The 16,206-nt window shown below is 32.1% G+C and overlaps 3 protein-coding genes across 3 annotated transcripts; 2 read left to right on the forward strand and 1 right to left on the reverse strand.

Annotated features, from left to right (window-relative positions):
- Positions 1-1,620: 1,620 nt before the first annotated feature.
- LOC11424777 (PTI1-like tyrosine-protein kinase At3g15890) lies at positions 1,621-2,476 on the reverse strand. Its single transcript, XM_039833717.1, is given in 2 exon segments — positions 1,621-2,238; positions 2,454-2,476. Coding segments are annotated over 2 exon segments (573 nt in total). The 3' UTR covers positions 1,621-1,688.
- Positions 2,477-8,570: 6,094 nt separating this feature from the next.
- Positions 8,571-11,640, forward strand: LOC11421775 (phosphatidylcholine:diacylglycerol cholinephosphotransferase 1). The gene is made up of 3 exons (XM_003604323.4): positions 8,571-9,128; positions 10,299-10,436; positions 10,963-11,640. The coding sequence occupies exons 1-3, from the start codon at positions 8,754-8,756 to the stop codon at positions 11,290-11,292; spliced, it is 843 nt and encodes a 280-aa protein (XP_003604371.1). The 5' UTR covers positions 8,571-8,753; the 3' UTR covers positions 11,293-11,640.
- A 319-nt stretch (positions 11,641-11,959) lies between these two features.
- LOC11429341 (probable zinc metallopeptidase EGY3, chloroplastic) lies at positions 11,960-15,709 on the forward strand. The gene is made up of 6 exons (XM_003604324.4): positions 11,960-12,644; positions 12,870-13,067; positions 13,372-13,596; positions 13,718-13,956; positions 14,644-14,798; positions 15,126-15,709. Exons 1-6 carry the CDS (start codon positions 12,009-12,011, stop codon positions 15,473-15,475), a joined length of 1,803 nt encoding a protein of 600 aa, XP_003604372.2. The 5' UTR covers positions 11,960-12,008; the 3' UTR covers positions 15,476-15,709.
- The last annotated feature ends 497 nt before the right edge of the window (positions 15,710-16,206 follow it).

The following is a 16,206-nucleotide window of genomic DNA, read 5'->3' on the forward strand; positions in this document are numbered from 1 at the left end:
GAAAAAACTGATAATTATGGAGAAGAAGATTATCTCTGCTGTTTACTAATTACTGGTTCTTGATAGAATTTAAAAAATGTGAAAACTTATTTTATTTTTTGGAGTAAAATAAAATCATATTTTTCATGTGTTTGTGTTGTTAATTTAATTAGTCAATTTTTTTTTAATTTTTTTACAAAATGACTGATTTTTTTTTTTAAACACAAAATTACTGATTTTTAATTTTTAATTTTTTTTGTCATGGGATGTCCACTTTGTAATTTGATGCTTTTGTTTCGGCAATTTAATGGGTATTTGTGTAGGGATGGTAATTGAACCCAGATCCAATGGGTACTCGCAAAAAATATCCACAATGGATAGGGTAAAACCCCTCTTTTATGGGTCTGGGTACGAGTAATACCCACAAAATTATATGGGTATGGGCACGGGTAAGGGTACTATACTGCCCAGACCCGCAACCCCGCATATACATATTTATATAATATCATAAATTATTTATTTATTTTTTATGTATAATTAATTAATTTATTTAGCTATTTAAGCTTAAACCTAAACTTAAACCAAACAACTGCTTAATATAATAACAACTCCATCATGCCGGTGTATAATTTTTTAGGGATATTTTGGATGTTTTCTATTTGACTAAATACCACAATTCATATTATTTTATGAGTTAATTTTAAAAAATTGGGATCGTAGTTTTATTTCATTTGTGATATTTTTTTTGTTTTTTCATAGTTAAAGTGCGGGTAATGGGTGCGGGTATGAGCACTTAGGTACCCATCGGGTATGGAGAAGGGGACTAAAATTGTTGCCCACGAAGGTACGGGCACGGGTACGGGTATTTTTTTTATAAATACGGGTATGTGGACGGGCACTGTAGTACCCTACCCATTAAGTACCCATTGTCATCCCTATATTTGTGCATCTTGGTATTTTTTAAATCTATTTCAGACACACCTCATTTTCTACGTTATATTATTATTTTGGCTTCGTTAAAAAGTATAATCTTTGAGAAAGTTTATAAAATTACGAGTGTAATATATATGTATATATCATACAATGGGGAATCATAGAATTTCCTCAAAAAGAGGTAATCATCCTTTAATAAAGAAGGAATGACCGCAAGAGTATGCCAAGTAATGGTGGCTCCTACGATAAGGCTTAGGTTCGGAGTCCTTCCTTCTTTATTAAGGAAGAAATAAAAACACTAGAAAAACTTAGAAACTCAGGTTTTGTTTGGATAAACTACTCAATTAAGCGCTTATGTATAAATTATCTCTAAACAAAAGATAAAATAAATGCAAACTTTTTTCATATAAGTTGTATGTTGTTTTAATAACTTATCGTAGAGAACATACGAAAGTAAGCTGAAAACAACTTATGAAGATGTCATAAGTCGTTTCTATGAGTTATGCCAAACTGTTTCACCAGAGTTTATGTTAATAGATAAACTCAAATAAGCCAATCCAATAATAACAAACTCAAGTAGTTGCTTAAAACTTCAAAACCAATATTTAATACACCAACTCGTATATAGACTATAGTTCTTTGAAGAATGGACAAGCATTCATAGATCACTGTCTTTCAATTCATGTTTCAATTCTTCTAAGACGAAGCGTAAACAGTCTCGACTTGCTTGATCGACCTGCTCATTTATCAGTAACTACAAGTCGCAATCAATAGTATTATGAAGTTGCAGATCTTCTAAACATTTCGCTACTCTCTATATGTGAAAATTTATCTTCAGATTCACCCTTCAATAACTCTACCACATCAAGCACGGTAGGTCTTTTCTCATGAAAAACTTGAGCACATATCAATCCAGCAATAACAACTCTTTTAAGTTCTTCTTCAACATAATTACCATTTAGTCTTGGATCAACAATTTCATTGAATTTCTTCTCACAAACCAATGACAATGCGCAATCAACTATTGTTTTCTTCAATGTGGAACTAACCTTTATAGTTTGTTTTTTCCCACTAGCTAGTTCTAGAAGTAGGATACCAAAGCTATAAACATCTCAACTTTTAGTTACTTTACCTGATATAGCATATTCTGGTGCAACGTAGCCTAAGGTACCCTTAACATTTGCAGTCACTTGTGTTGCTCCATCAGGGATCAACCTAGCGAACCCGAAACCACTGATTCGAGCTCAGAAATCTGAATCCAATAACACATTATTGGGTTTGATATCTCTATGGATGATACGCGGCTTTGCTTGGTGATGAAGATATCTGAAAGTCGATGCAAACTCAAAAATAAGTGACACCTAAAACAGTTTTTTTGAGAGATTTTTAACTTTATGTGTAAGAGTTTTAGATTTGGCTTTTTTCTAAAAAGAATACTAATTAGTCATTAATAATAAGTATATTTTTTCAAAGATTTAACAGCCTTTTCCGATTTTGCAGTTAGGAAAATTTCAAGTGTGTTTTCGCAACTCCCTCAGCACATCCAATGGCAAGATTCATTCATCGATTCCAATCAAGAAGGCATTCTGCTGATTGTGGTCCATGAAGATGGGAGAACAAGTTAAAATTTGGCATATAATCATACACAATTAACCGTTCTTGTCCTTCGGCACAATATCCACGTAAACTAATAAGATTCTTGTGCTTTGTTGCTGCAAACTTTCAATCTTTTCACTGCAATCTGCATTTGCACACACAGCAAAATGTCATCTACTTTATAGAGATCAATATCATACATGAAATTGAGAAAATATTAATACTATTAATAGAAGTGTCGTAGTACTTGAGATCCATTCCAAAGTTGGCCCCAGTGCACATTGCCAAAGTCCCCTTCTCCAAGCTTATTGTCATAGTTGAAATTATTAGTAGCAGAATTTAATTCCTTCAAAGAAAACACCCGCCATCTAAATCGTTCACTTCCTCCTCTTTTGCTGCATCAATATTCGAGAACACACACAATCTTGAAATCATAGTCCTAATAAACAAATATATATGATAAAAAAAAACCACAATCATTTATTTAAACTAAGATTTATAAACTATTATCATACCGATCCGAAGTATTTCCGCAACAAAACCAAAAAGTCATATAACCTTTGTAATTGTATCAAAGGAGGTGTTCTTATTGTTCCTCCAAAGTTGAAGTTGTTCCTAGCTAGAGGGTATGATCATGAGATATTTGTCTCTTTCAAGATTGATATAAGATTACTGATCAATATAATTCCTTCATCCCACAATAATCAATCTATTTCATCATTTCACATATATTAAAAAAAAGAGTGTATAAATAAATAAAAAACTGAATAAATATTAGTGTGTTTGCCATTATTGTAATAAATATGAATCGAAAGATATTGACTTAAAATGGATACTAGTAGTGTCAATTAAAAGGGTATAAATAGAAGAAAAATAGTATTTTATAAGCTAAATTACATGTTTGATCCTTTACGTTTATTCTTCGTTTTAGGTAGGAGATGTAAATTTCTTCATGCAAATCCTCGTGAAAAGAAAAAAAAAAAAACATCAGCATGGAAGGAACATAGAAAAGGAGAATAAGACCAAGTTGGATCACCCCTAAAAAAAAAGATCAAGTTGGATCTTTTCTCTCATAAGGTACAATCGATTTCTATTGTGATTGATTTTTTCATGGATGAATGAAAGGGTTGTAGGCTTAGATGAGTGGTCGATTTGTATTGCTCTTGACCATTTGTATTGCTCAAAAGTCATTATAATTTATCGGAAAGTTACAATCCGGTCACATAAAATCTATTGAAAAGCAATCCGATCACATTTGTATTGCAAACCCAATCGTTATTTTTAAATTGGAGCGTAGCTCTTGATCAATTTCTTTTCAAAGATTAGGCAATTTAAGAGACCTAAAAAGCAATTACCGTCCATTTATTATCATGGAAGATGAACGCAGGTTTGTGAAGGGTGGTGCAAAAGTCTTGAAGGAAAAATTGTATCAAGTGGAGCTCACAAGTTAGATTGACCAATGGACGGTATACTTGGCTAGAGATTGTTGATTGCTTCTTGGATTTCTGGGAAATAAGAGAGGATAAAAATAAAATAAAAACACACTAACATATTTTAAATAAATTATTTTGAGTATTTATTATTTTTTAGCTAGTCGGTCACAAGAACATCTATAGTATTTTTTTTGGTAGTGTGCAGGATTCGAATCCCAGACCTTACATATATTATGCATTATTCTTACTAACTGAGTTAAATTCACGGGAACAACATCTATAATATTTAAGCACACGTATGAAAATATATATATTTTTTCTATTAATAAAAAATAAAACTAATTTAACATTTTGAGGATAAGTGTCTCATTATGTGTGTGCCTAAACACTATATACTTTTTATTATTTAGAATCAAAGTTGGCAAACAGTCTTAGCTTTTAAAGGTTACATTAACATGTAAAATCAAGAGAACAGATTATCCCGCACCTGCAATTTCAGCAATAAAAGTGATGTATTATAGCAATTTCTAGTAAAAAAAATTACATATATTGATAAAGTAATAAATGTTGGATTAATTATTTAATTAATTAATTATGGATCGACAATAATCAATTATTATAAGTTAATATTATAATATAAATTATGGTCTATTGAGTTGAGCACTAATTAGTTGATGAATATGTGTGATTGAGCTATTCTTTCTAAATGGACCGTGATGGGTTGAACCATTTAACTAAGCCCAATTAGAGGTCTCAGCCCTCAACCGTTTAACTATTTAAACGTCATCTCATCAGACGGTTAAGTATTTTGAACAACATTGTGAAAACCTAAAGCTGAACGGAATGAGGGTAGTTATCCCTCTCATATTGTCGACGGTTATTCTTCATCAACCTAATTGAAAGGTATACAATTTCTTCTTCCTTCTTTGTTATTGATGATATGATATACTCCCTCCGTCCCATAATATAAGCAAAAAAAAACACATTTTCTTTGTCCCAAAATATAAGCAAAAAAGACAAACTTTTATCTTTTCCAATATTTTTTTTTGTTATTCTCATAATATTAAATGCAAATTACATTCAATTTTCTTTTTCTTTCATTTTTTCCATAACCAATAGCCAATAAAAATTGTTTTTACATCTTCCTATAAAACTTTTTCCAAAGAAAACACAAAAAACTATACTCCAAATTCTTATGTTTTAGTTTTCTTAATAAGTGTGATTTTTGTTTTTTTGCTTATAATTTGGGACGGAGGGAGTAACTTGTATCAAATAATCCAGAACTAAATCTTAAACTTTTATCAATAAATGTATTTGAAATATGTATTATCTTTACATATTTATCTCCATAGTTATTAATATTATAAGAGGCACAACATTTATCTTTTGTCATGGCCCTCCTGTTCACATGGCGAGGAGGGGGGCTCTTCAGATGGAATGTAAGTAAAGCCCGACTAAATATTATTCTAATCAGGATTTAAATTTAGATTCTCTTGAACAATTAATCATAAATTAAAGATCATAAATTACTCAAGTTCAATCACTTAATTGTCTAATGGTAGGACTAACTATACACTGAAAATTCTTATCATCAGCCAGGTATCATATTATTCAGGATCACTCAGTAATCATTATAGCAAAATTGTGGAACTCTAGGGTGTTTTTTTTGGACAAAAACTACTCTAGTATACAAATCCCTCACAAGCTGTATAGTAATGACAAATTATGAAGTAGTACTGTAATAATTTGATGCAATGGATGGACGAATCATTTTCAAACTTCAAGTCTTGGCTAATACAGATTTGGATAGAATTTAATAAGATTGTGACAAGTGATAAAAGTACTGATAATAATATGTAGTTGTCTTTCTAAAAAAAATAAAAAATAATAATATGCAGTTGTCAATGCAGTTGAGTGAATAATTCAACAATTTAATAACGTATATACTAACCATAATATGCAGTTGAGAAAATATTAATACTATTAAAAGAAGTGTCGTAGTACTTGAGATCCATTCCAAAGTTGGCACCAGTACACATTGTTATCATAGTTGAAGTTATCAGATAGATACTAAAATATCAATTTATACATGTATGTATAATTGAAGTCGAAGTTTGAATATAACCATTGTGCACATGCTTAGAGATTGAGAGGATGTTTAATGAAATTGGTATCAATTCATCATTTAATTGGAGACAATTGGGGTGAATTCTTTAGCATATGGGTTTATACAATGCTTGGGTTGAATGGAATATTGCAACAAAGAACATTGGAGTTTACAATACTTCTATCCTCCATCTCTTTCTAACCTCTTCTTAACGAGGTCCTCTCTTTTATGCACCTCCTAGGGTGGACTATTCACACGTTCCTCGTATCCATCGTGAAACAAACATTTTGTGCTTACGTTAGTTCTTAGAGGACATGATATTCATTTTTCTCTTGTAATGCTAGATGATATTCATGTTAATATTAATGTTAATATTAATCTTGGAGCATAAATTGTAGCAATTGGAATTTGGAGCTCACAAGTTAGGATGACCAATGCATGGTATTCTACTTCAGAACTTTGATTGGAGCTTGTTGATCGCTTCTTGGATTTCTAAGAGATAAGAGTGGATAAAAAAAAAATAGAATAACAACATGTAGCATAAGTGTTAATTTTGAATGAGGTATTTGTTCATAAGTGTTAAATTTAAGGAGATATTTGTTTATTTTTATAATCACACCGATTTTAGACAAAAAAACAATACGTAAAATAGAATAAAAAATAAGTCAATTGCCCATGTCACGTGGCATAACCTTCAATTCACGACGTAGAGATGTCACATATACAGTTAACGGTCACATCATAAGGTGTAACGAAAAAAAATAGACGGATGAAATATTTGACAGACGTTTGACAAAATCAAGTTTTTTTTTATTAAGTTTCGCAAATTTGAGTTTTTTTACGAAAGTTGCAATTTCAAGAGGTAATTGACTTTTTATTCATATTTCTAGTAAAAAAATTAAGGATACTAACATAAAAGCGTATTTGTAAAAAAATCATTATTTTAAAAAAAGGTCAAATGAATTATATTAATACCAATATAATATTCTAACCTCCACAAGAAGTACGAGGATATGATTTAAAGGTAAAAATAAACACAAAGTACAAAATAAACAACAATAAAAGATAAAACTACCAAAACACTAGCTAGGTGATAACATTAGATCATTAACATAAATCTTAAACACCAAAGAGGATTAATCAACAAAAAATAAGATCAAAAACTAAATTCTTGTTTTTAGCTTTTAACCACAAAAAAGATAGAAGATTGAATTTAACAATTTCTTTGGTGGGAGAATGTGCAATATCTTTTCTTCCAAATAACCTAAACATAAGAAACCAAATCAATTGAACAAAAGATTTTTTTTTTTTTTGTCACCTCATAAACTTCCAAATTGAACGAGGTGATGAGAAAGATACAACCAAAAACAAATTCCTAACTATCACCGATCAAGTGATCAAATTCCACCATAAAATGTACAACCAAAAACAAATGATTGACGCTTTCCTCCAACTCACAACCAGCCGAAACATATTAGATTTAGGTAGTATAATTTTAAGTCGAATTAAATTATCCTTCGAATGTATCTGATGGTGTAACAATGCCAAACAAATAAAGAAATCTTCAAAGAGAGAACTTTATCTCAAAAAATATCATAGGTGTCAGATTAATCTATCTGCTCGACAATAAACAACATATGATAGACATCACTTACAAATGTATCATTTACTTGAATCAAGACTCCAATTTAATTTCTCTTCTATGCCATCTTGTCAAAAATGTTATACAACAATCCACATCAGTCACTCTTGCTCTCCTCCCAAACCAATTGACAAAGAATATAATTTTTTCAAAATAAATATGTATTTTGTAGAGGATATTTTATTTTATTCTTCAATATACAAACAAATTGATAATAATCATTGAAAACAATTTTAAAAAGCCGATGTTTGAACCCTAGCCACTGTATTCAACTTAATAATTTCATCATTTGTAACAATCTTTGATTTAGATAGTATACAAAATTGTTTGTATTAATTTGTTTTTTAATATGTAAATAGTTTTTATAACTAAAAAAATAAAAAGAAAAACAAATGTACTGACATATTTTAAGCAAAAAAAAAGATTGGGGAATTAGTCACTTTAGTTCCTAAATGAAAAATGAGTAGTCAATTTAGTCCCTGAATAGAGAGAAATTGCAAAACAATCCCTCAATGTAGATTCTGTTGGTCAATTTCAGGGACTAAAGTGATTAAAAAGTCTACATTCAGGGACTAAATTGGCTAACAGAGTCTCAACCAGGGATTAAATTGACTAACATAGTCTACATTGAAGGACTATTTTACAATTTATTTACATTTAGGGACTAAAGTGACGATTCCTTTCTTATTGGAGGACTAAATGACTATTCTAAAAAAAATAATATATATATATATATATATATATATATATATATATATATATATATATATTCTTCACTTCCAAATGTGTAAAAGTAACGCACATCACCGACCACATAACTCAAAATGACATCGAATCATACAACATCACATTCAGACCAGTCACAGCTTACCCATTTTTCCGTCTTTTATCCACAAAAAGATTTCTTCAAAAATTAAAAAAGAAAATTCCAAAACATTGAAACATCAACATCATAGTAATAACTTCGTAAACTCCGTCAATTACAACCTCAATTCCTCCGAATTCTATAAATAAATAACCCCCCCCATAATGCCTTCATTACATTCAACATTCTCCAACAACCATGAACGGCGGCGCCGCCTCTTCCTCTGGTGACGCCACCGTCCTCAAACGCAGACACACCACTACCAATCAAACCAATCACTCTAACCAGAAAAACCCAATGCCGAAGAATTCATCTTCTTCTCTTTGTTCTCTATATTCATCAGCTTCCTTCCTGAAATGGACAATCTCAGATGTTGTACACGTGGCAACACATCATTGGATGCCGTGTTTGTTTGCTTGTGGTCTTTTATTCTTCATGGCTGTGGAATACACGCTCTTTATGGTTCCTTCTTCTTCTCCACCGTTTGATTTGGGTTTTGTTTTCACGCGTTCTCTTCATCGTGTTCTTGAATCTTCTCCTCAGCTCAATAATGTCCTAGCTGCTCTTAATACGGTATGTTGTTTATCTCTCTTTTTAGATCTGAACGACAATTTGTGTTTTGTTACTTTGTTGGGATTCTTGGATCGATTGTGTTTGATTGAAATGCAAATGGGTTTGTGTCAAAATTTGATATTTTTTCTTTTTTGACTTAAATTTGATGTTTTTTCAACTTTGTTTTTTGGTTGTTTTTTGCTGGCTATTGGGAAATGGCATGTGTTTGATTGAAATGAAAATGGGTTTGTGTCAAAATTTGATTTTTTGTTTGTTTCTAATGAATATGTCTGAATTGATTTTTTTGGCATTTTCTTTGAGTAAAAATTGGGTGTATGTTTCTCTTCAAAAAAATAATAATTTGGTGCATGTTTGGTTTCACTTTAAGATGAGTTAATTGATTCTAGAGTTGTAGAATTGATTTTTGATATTATTGAATGTTCTCAAGGAAAATTGATTTTGTTTCTAGGATCAATTCTAGCCTAAAGCTAGAATTTAGAGCTTTTGCCTCTAAAATTGATTGTAACATGAAGCTAGAGTTTAGAGTTTTTGACTCATCTGATTAAATTTTAGCCTTTAGTTTATTATTCAACACACTTTTATATGAATGTATCTAAACGACAATGTGTTTTGTTGGGTTCAGGGCTGACTTAATAATTTTCAGTAAGTGATGCATAAAACAAGTTTTAATATATGCGATTTTTTGTCTGCATATATATGTGGTCTTTTCATTTATAAAATATGATGAGTTTACTTTTGTTGGTAGGCTTAAAGCTTAGACTTTAGTAACCTTACTCTTAGGCCAGCCCTTGATGCTTTGTGGGTTTTTTTGGGTTTGTGTTTTTGGTGTTTTTTTGTGGGAATCTATGAAGCAGATATACGGACACAGATACTGACACGCTGTCACCGTTGATAATTTGAGAAAATCACATAATTCAATGTAATTATGTGTCAGTGTCGTTTTGACGTGTCCAACACCAGGACACATGTAATCTTAGAATTGTACATGCTTCATAGGTGGGAATGGAATGGGTTTGATTGAAATCCAAATGGGTTTTGTATCAAAATATGATTTTTTTTTTGTTTGTTTCTAATTGTTTTCTCTGAATTGATTTTTTTGGCATTTTCTGAGTTTTTGATGTTTTGTTTTCATTGTTAGCTGGTGTTAAATTTTGTGTGTTTTGTGTGTAGGTGTTTGTGTTAATGCAAACGAGTTATATATTATGGACTTGGTTTATTGAAGGAAGACCTAGAGCAACAATCTCAGCTCTTTTCATGTTTACATGTCGTGGGATTTGTGGCTATTCCACACAGCTCCCATTGCCTCAGGTGATTCATTCTTTTCATTCACATTTTTTGTAGTTAACTACCAAACAAAGTGTTTCATTTGTTTTTTAAATTTCTGTTCCTTTATTTTATTGTATGGGAACAATTTCTTTAGCCCTTAAAATTATTAGTAGTAATTCAATTCAGTTTTGACATCAATTAAATTTCAAAATGATGTCTCAGTTAAAAGTTGCTATCGCGTTTGTCCTAAGAACAATTTTGGAGGTTAAATTGACCAAGCTGAAAGAACTAAATGTATGTTTGGATTCACTTTTGTTAGAAATAGAAGTGATTCTAGACTATGAAGCCCAAATACTTCTAAAATGAAGAAGTATTAATTGGCCAATCCAAAAGAACTAAGTGCATGTTTAAATTTACTTTTCTCAGAAGTGATGCTTTTTTTGGAAGCTTACAAATAAGGCAATCACTTTTGTCTATAGAATTGATACTAAATTGGTGGTTTAGTTGTTGTGCTTTCATTGATAATGTTGTTAACAATGTGCTTTTGTTTTGTGTTGATGTTGAATAGGGTTTTTTGGGTTCTGGCGTGGACTTTCCAGTTGGGAATGTATCATTTTTCCTGTTTTTTTCTGGTCATGTGGCGGGTTCGGTGATAGCTTCATTAGACATGAGGAGGATGAATAGGTGGGGGTTGGCATGGACTTTTGATTTGTTGAATGTGTTGCAAGCTGTGAGATTACTTGGTACAAGAGGCCATTACACTATTGATTTGGCTGTTGGGTTAGGTGCTGGCTATATATTTGACTCTTTAGCTGGTAAGTATCTTGAAGATAGCAAGTTGAAAATAGCTAAAAATAGTGTCAATGGTCATGCCTCCAAACATGATTTGGTTGCATGAACAATTTGACACTTTAGCCAAAAGGGAAACACAAAAAAAGGATACTAGAGAAGTAGACAATACAATGTGTGAATGTGTGGATGGGAGATGATTTTGTCGAAGCCGTGATTTTGTTGTAGCTCTAAAGTGTAGTTTTTGTCAAAATCGCGGTAGCTCATCATGATTTTGCCGATGTTAGGATCCAAACATGAGGAAGAGTTTGAATTGTAATTGTAAAGCAAATAAGAAAAAAGCTTAAAGAGTGAAATCATGTGTGAGTAGTAGTTGTTTTTAATTGTTTAATTAACGTGTAATTTCAATAATTTATTTATTTCACTATATGACTAAGAATTTCATGCTTTGTCTGCATTTCATTTTGTTTTGGTTGCTACACTTTTTGGACGGAATGTGGCAAGTGCCAAGACATTAAAGAAATATATTCAAACCAAAAAAGTAATAATAAAAAATATATATTTTAACTTGAAAGTAGTATCCAAACCAACTCGAAGACTCCAAAACACTAGATTTTAACTTGAAAAATGTAAAACAAAACAATTTGATTAGTTCGGAATGAATTTTAGATTCATATATGATGACTCAACCTTATACATGTCACTAGTAGGAGTTGTGACATCAACATCAAACTCAAAAGGACAAAAACCACAAACAAGAGAAACAAGAAAAAGACAACGTTTGGAAGCCTTGAACCTTCCTTAAACTTCTCCAACCTTCTTGAGATGTACCTTTTCCACTCCAAAACTACTTCCATTCAACTCATCATAATCTTCATCATCATCATAATCATCATTTCATTCACTCACTCTAATTCCATCAAAAAGACATTTCCAATGGCAACACTTTCTCCATTTTTGTACTCTCTCTTCAACGCTTCTAACTCCAAAACAATCATCACAACAAGTAACAAAAACTTCAACACTCACTCTTGTTTTCTTTCTTTACACTCCAACAAACCAAAAACCACTTCCTTCAAATTATTTTCATCCCTCAAAGATGAAAATGAAACCAATTCATCACCAGTTTCTATTGCTCCTAAGAAACAAGACAACATAAGCAACAACAACAACGATGATGATGTTGGAAGAGAAACAAATGAGGATGAGAAAGAACAACAAGAAATGGACTGGAAAACGGATGAAGAGTTTAAGAAGTTTATGGGGAATCCATCAATTGAAGCTGCTATTAAGCTGGAGAAGAAGAGGACTGATAGGAAGTTAAAGGAGCTTGATACAGAAAGCAGTAAGAATAATCCAATTGTTGGTGTTTTTAATAACTTGGTAAGGCGTAATTTGATCTTGGAAAAAGAGAGGCTAGAAAAAGTTGAGGAAACTTTCAAGGCTCTTGATCTCAATAAGGTAATTAATTAGGGTCAATTCGAATTGATTTATTTGAACTTATCTACTGACATAAGTTTATGAGACTGTTTGAGATAACTTATGAAAACAACTTATCACATTGTTTATAAGGAGTTTATTATTTGTAAGTTCTTCAAGATAACTTATGAAAATAGTTTACAAGGAGTTTATACACTATCCTAATTTACTCTATATCCACTAATGCTGCTAATTTGGTTTGTGCAGTTAAAGAGTTGTTTTGGTTTTGACACATTTTTCACAACGGATGTTCGAAGATTTGGCGACGGAGGTATTTTCATTGGGAATTTAAGGAGACCAATTGATGAAGTCATTCCAAAGTTAGAGAAGAAACTCTCTGATGCAGCAGGTAGAGAAGTTGTCTTATGGTTCATGGAAGAACAAAAAGATGGCATTACCAAACAGGTACTTTGCCATAATTTTGAGTTCTTGATCAATTTATCATGCTAATATTTATTGTTAGAGCATCTCCAAATCGAGAACGTAAAGGACGATAACAACACTTCACTCCATTAGGATAAAGTAATAAGTTTAGCATCAAATATGTGAAACTTGCATAGGAGAGAGACAGACACAAGAATTAAGGGCATTGTAAGAACATGTTCTATTGAGGGAACCGTTCTTACAAGTGTGTGTGCTTTATATATATTGTTACTACTTACTATTGGTTTTATACAATTAAGCCATTGCTAAAGTACTATACATTCAGGTTTGTATGGTGCAACCAAAAGCAGAAATGGATCTCCAATTTGAGTCAACTAATCTGAGCAATCCATTTGGATATCTAAGTGCAATTGCGTTAGCTGTTACTACTTTTGGAACAGTTGCTTTGATGAGTGGATTCTTCCTTAAACCTGATGCTACATTTGATGATTATCTTGCTAATGTTGTGCCTCTATTTGGTGGTTTCTTATCTATTCTTGGAGTTTCTGAGGTAAGTTATATGTTCAGTTTTCCACCAAACCTTAAATTTTATCCTAGATTATGAAGCATTAAAACAGTCGGTGTTTGTCAGGTTTAAATTGTTTTGTGGTTGTATTCTTTTCATTGTTCAGATAGCCACCAGGGTAACGGCTGCTCGATATGGTGTTAAACTCAGCCCTTCGTTTCTAGTGCCGTCTAATTGGACAGGGTGCTTAGGAGTAATGAATAATTATGAATCTCTCCTCCCAAACAAGAAAGCTCTGTTCGATATTCCTGTAGCACGTACTGCGAGTGCGTATTTGACTTCATTAGTGCTTGCTGTTGCTGCATTTGTAGCTGATGGAAGCTTTAATGGTGGCGACAATGCATTGTGAGTTGTTTATGGTGTACCTTCTTCTGATGCACTTCACTTTTCTGATATATACTTCTATAGGAAAAAAGAAAAGGAAATGAAACTACACTAAACATGAATAATTAGTAAATGAATATCGTTTACTAAGACCACAGTCTTATGGATTCTTCAATTGAACCAAAAAGAAGACCACAATCTTATGATCAACAATAGCTTTGTTTAGAGGAGAAACTAGGATATATAGATCCTGTTTGGATAAACAACTTAATTGTTTATAGGATAAACACTTATATGTATAATCTATTTCTATATATAAGATAAAATAAAACCAAAATAATTTCATATGAGCTATAAACTATTTTCGTAAGTTATCCTAAAGAAATTATGAAAAAAATAAGCTGGAAACAACATGTCATAAGGTGTTTTCAAAAACTCATCTAGACAGTTTCACAAATATTTATGTCAGATGATAATAAGCTGAATTAAGTCAATTCAAAACAGACCTGTGGTGAAGAAATACATGGTTATGTAATGTATTGTTAAATACAATTTGTGGTATAGCATTGGCCATACGAGTTTCATGCATTGCAATAAAAAAATATGACTAGCATGCTCAATGGACATTGTTACCTCATATTGGCCATATTAGGAGTTCTACACATTATCATTTCTCTTGATTGTAACTTTCTACTGGTTCATTTGCAGGTACATAAGGCCTCAATTTTTCTATAACAACCCTTTGCTTTCTTTTATTCAATATGTTATTGGTCCTTACACGGACGATCTGGGCAATGTGTTGCCCTATGCTGTGGAAGGTGTTGGAGTTCCTGTTGATCCACTCGCATTTGCCGGACTTTTAGGTGCGCTTGTTGTTATTTCTGTCACTTTGTCCCAGTTTTCTTTTCATGAATGATTCAATATGCAAAACTACATGTTTTATAACCTAAGATATAAATCAGTAAATCATGATATAGCCCATTTATCAAGATAAAACTGTTAAGATTCCGAGTTTCTGATTTGTCAAAATCGCGATGTGAGCCATCAAATATCCATCTAAAAACTTAAATAGACTGACTGCAGTGACTATAGGTGAATGATAGCAGTAAACTTTTGTTATGTATTCTATTTATTCGTTGGAAAACATCATTGTAGATATAACATCGGCGAACAATTTGATACTTGTGTAGGGATGGTGGTGACTTCTTTGAACTTGTTACCATGTGGGAGACTAGAAGGAGGGCGAATAGCGCAAGCCATGTTTGGTCGAAGCACTGCGACATTGTTATCTTTTGGTACATCGTTATTGCTTGGTATTGGCGGCCTTAGTGGTAGTGTTTTGTGCCTTGCATGGGGATTGTTTGCAACTTTCTTTAGGGGAGGAGAAGAAATTCCTGCAAAAGATGAAATCACCCCTCTAGGGGAAAGCAGATATGCTTGGGGTATTGTTCTTGGCTTGATATGTTTTCTCACCCTTTTCCCTAATATTGGAGGGACTTTCTCCAATTCATTTCTAAGTGATCCATATTTTAGGGGATAAATTGTAAATGTTTTGTATATCAGTAGATGTCTATGATTATATATGTTAAATTGTATTAAAGGTAGTTTTTGTGTCTTTAGTATTTATATCTTTCTATCCTCTTGTATTGTTACCCTAAGAATCCTCCTCTCTTTATATTTCCTTCTCCCCTTCTATATATCACCATTGTTAACACCTTGTACAGTTGTACTACTCTCTCATAATGTAATCATAAACTTCAATTCAAGATGGTAATTAAATGTTGAAAACAAGCATGTAATAATCTTTTTCCCCTGTCCATGTCCATCTTTAGAACAATGTTAGCTTTAATTATGCCCGTGTACTCATTTATTTTTAGGGTTGGTTGAGTTTTTTGTTGGTCTTACTCTTCTGGCTCTCGGGGAAAGAGATCCTAGTAATCTGGAATTTGAGTGGGGGTGACCAAAGTCCAACGTAGGATTGTTCCAATCAAGATTCTAATTTGGATTCTTTCAAACCATTCATTCTTAACCGTAACTCATTAACCATCGAGTATAACTACTTTGTTAAGTTGGCTTTTGATTATTGGCGTATACATGGGTTTTAGTTTTGATATTTATATCTATTGATGAACATATTAAACTCCTAAAGTGATAGGCTATTGTGTGTTTTCTTAACAATGCCATGACAGTATAGTGGAATATTTTTTTTTTGGTGGTGGCCGGGGACCTTGCATATTATGGCCCTAAACAAAAGCCTAAAACCTGGTGTCC

Source organism: Medicago truncatula, chromosome 4 (genome assembly GCF_003473485.1).
Source record: "Medicago truncatula cultivar Jemalong A17 chromosome 4, MtrunA17r5.0-ANR, whole genome shotgun sequence".
Lineage (NCBI taxonomy): Eukaryota > Viridiplantae > Streptophyta > Magnoliopsida > Fabales > Fabaceae > Medicago > Medicago truncatula.

Excerpts from the sequence above, each read along its gene's own strand:
- LOC11421775 (XM_003604323.4), top strand. The coding sequence starts at position 8,754 with ATGAACGGCGGCGCCGCCTCTTCCTCTGGTGACGCCACCGTCCTCAAA. Across the intron at positions 9,129-10,298 it reads TCCTAGCTGCTCTTAATACG|GTGTTTGTGTTAATGCAAAC; the intron begins GTATGTTGTTTA and ends TTTTGTGTGTAG. Across the intron at positions 10,437-10,962 it reads CACAGCTCCCATTGCCTCAG|GGTTTTTTGGGTTCTGGCGT; the intron begins GTGATTCATTCT and ends GATGTTGAATAG.
- LOC11429341 (XM_003604324.4), top strand. The coding sequence starts at position 12,009 with ATGTACCTTTTCCACTCCAAAACTACTTCCATTCAACTCATCATAATC. Across the intron at positions 13,597-13,717 it reads CTATTCTTGGAGTTTCTGAG|ATAGCCACCAGGGTAACGGC; the intron begins GTAAGTTATATG and ends TTCATTGTTCAG. Across the intron at positions 13,957-14,643 it reads AATGGTGGCGACAATGCATT|GTACATAAGGCCTCAATTTT; the intron begins GTGAGTTGTTTA and ends GTTCATTTGCAG.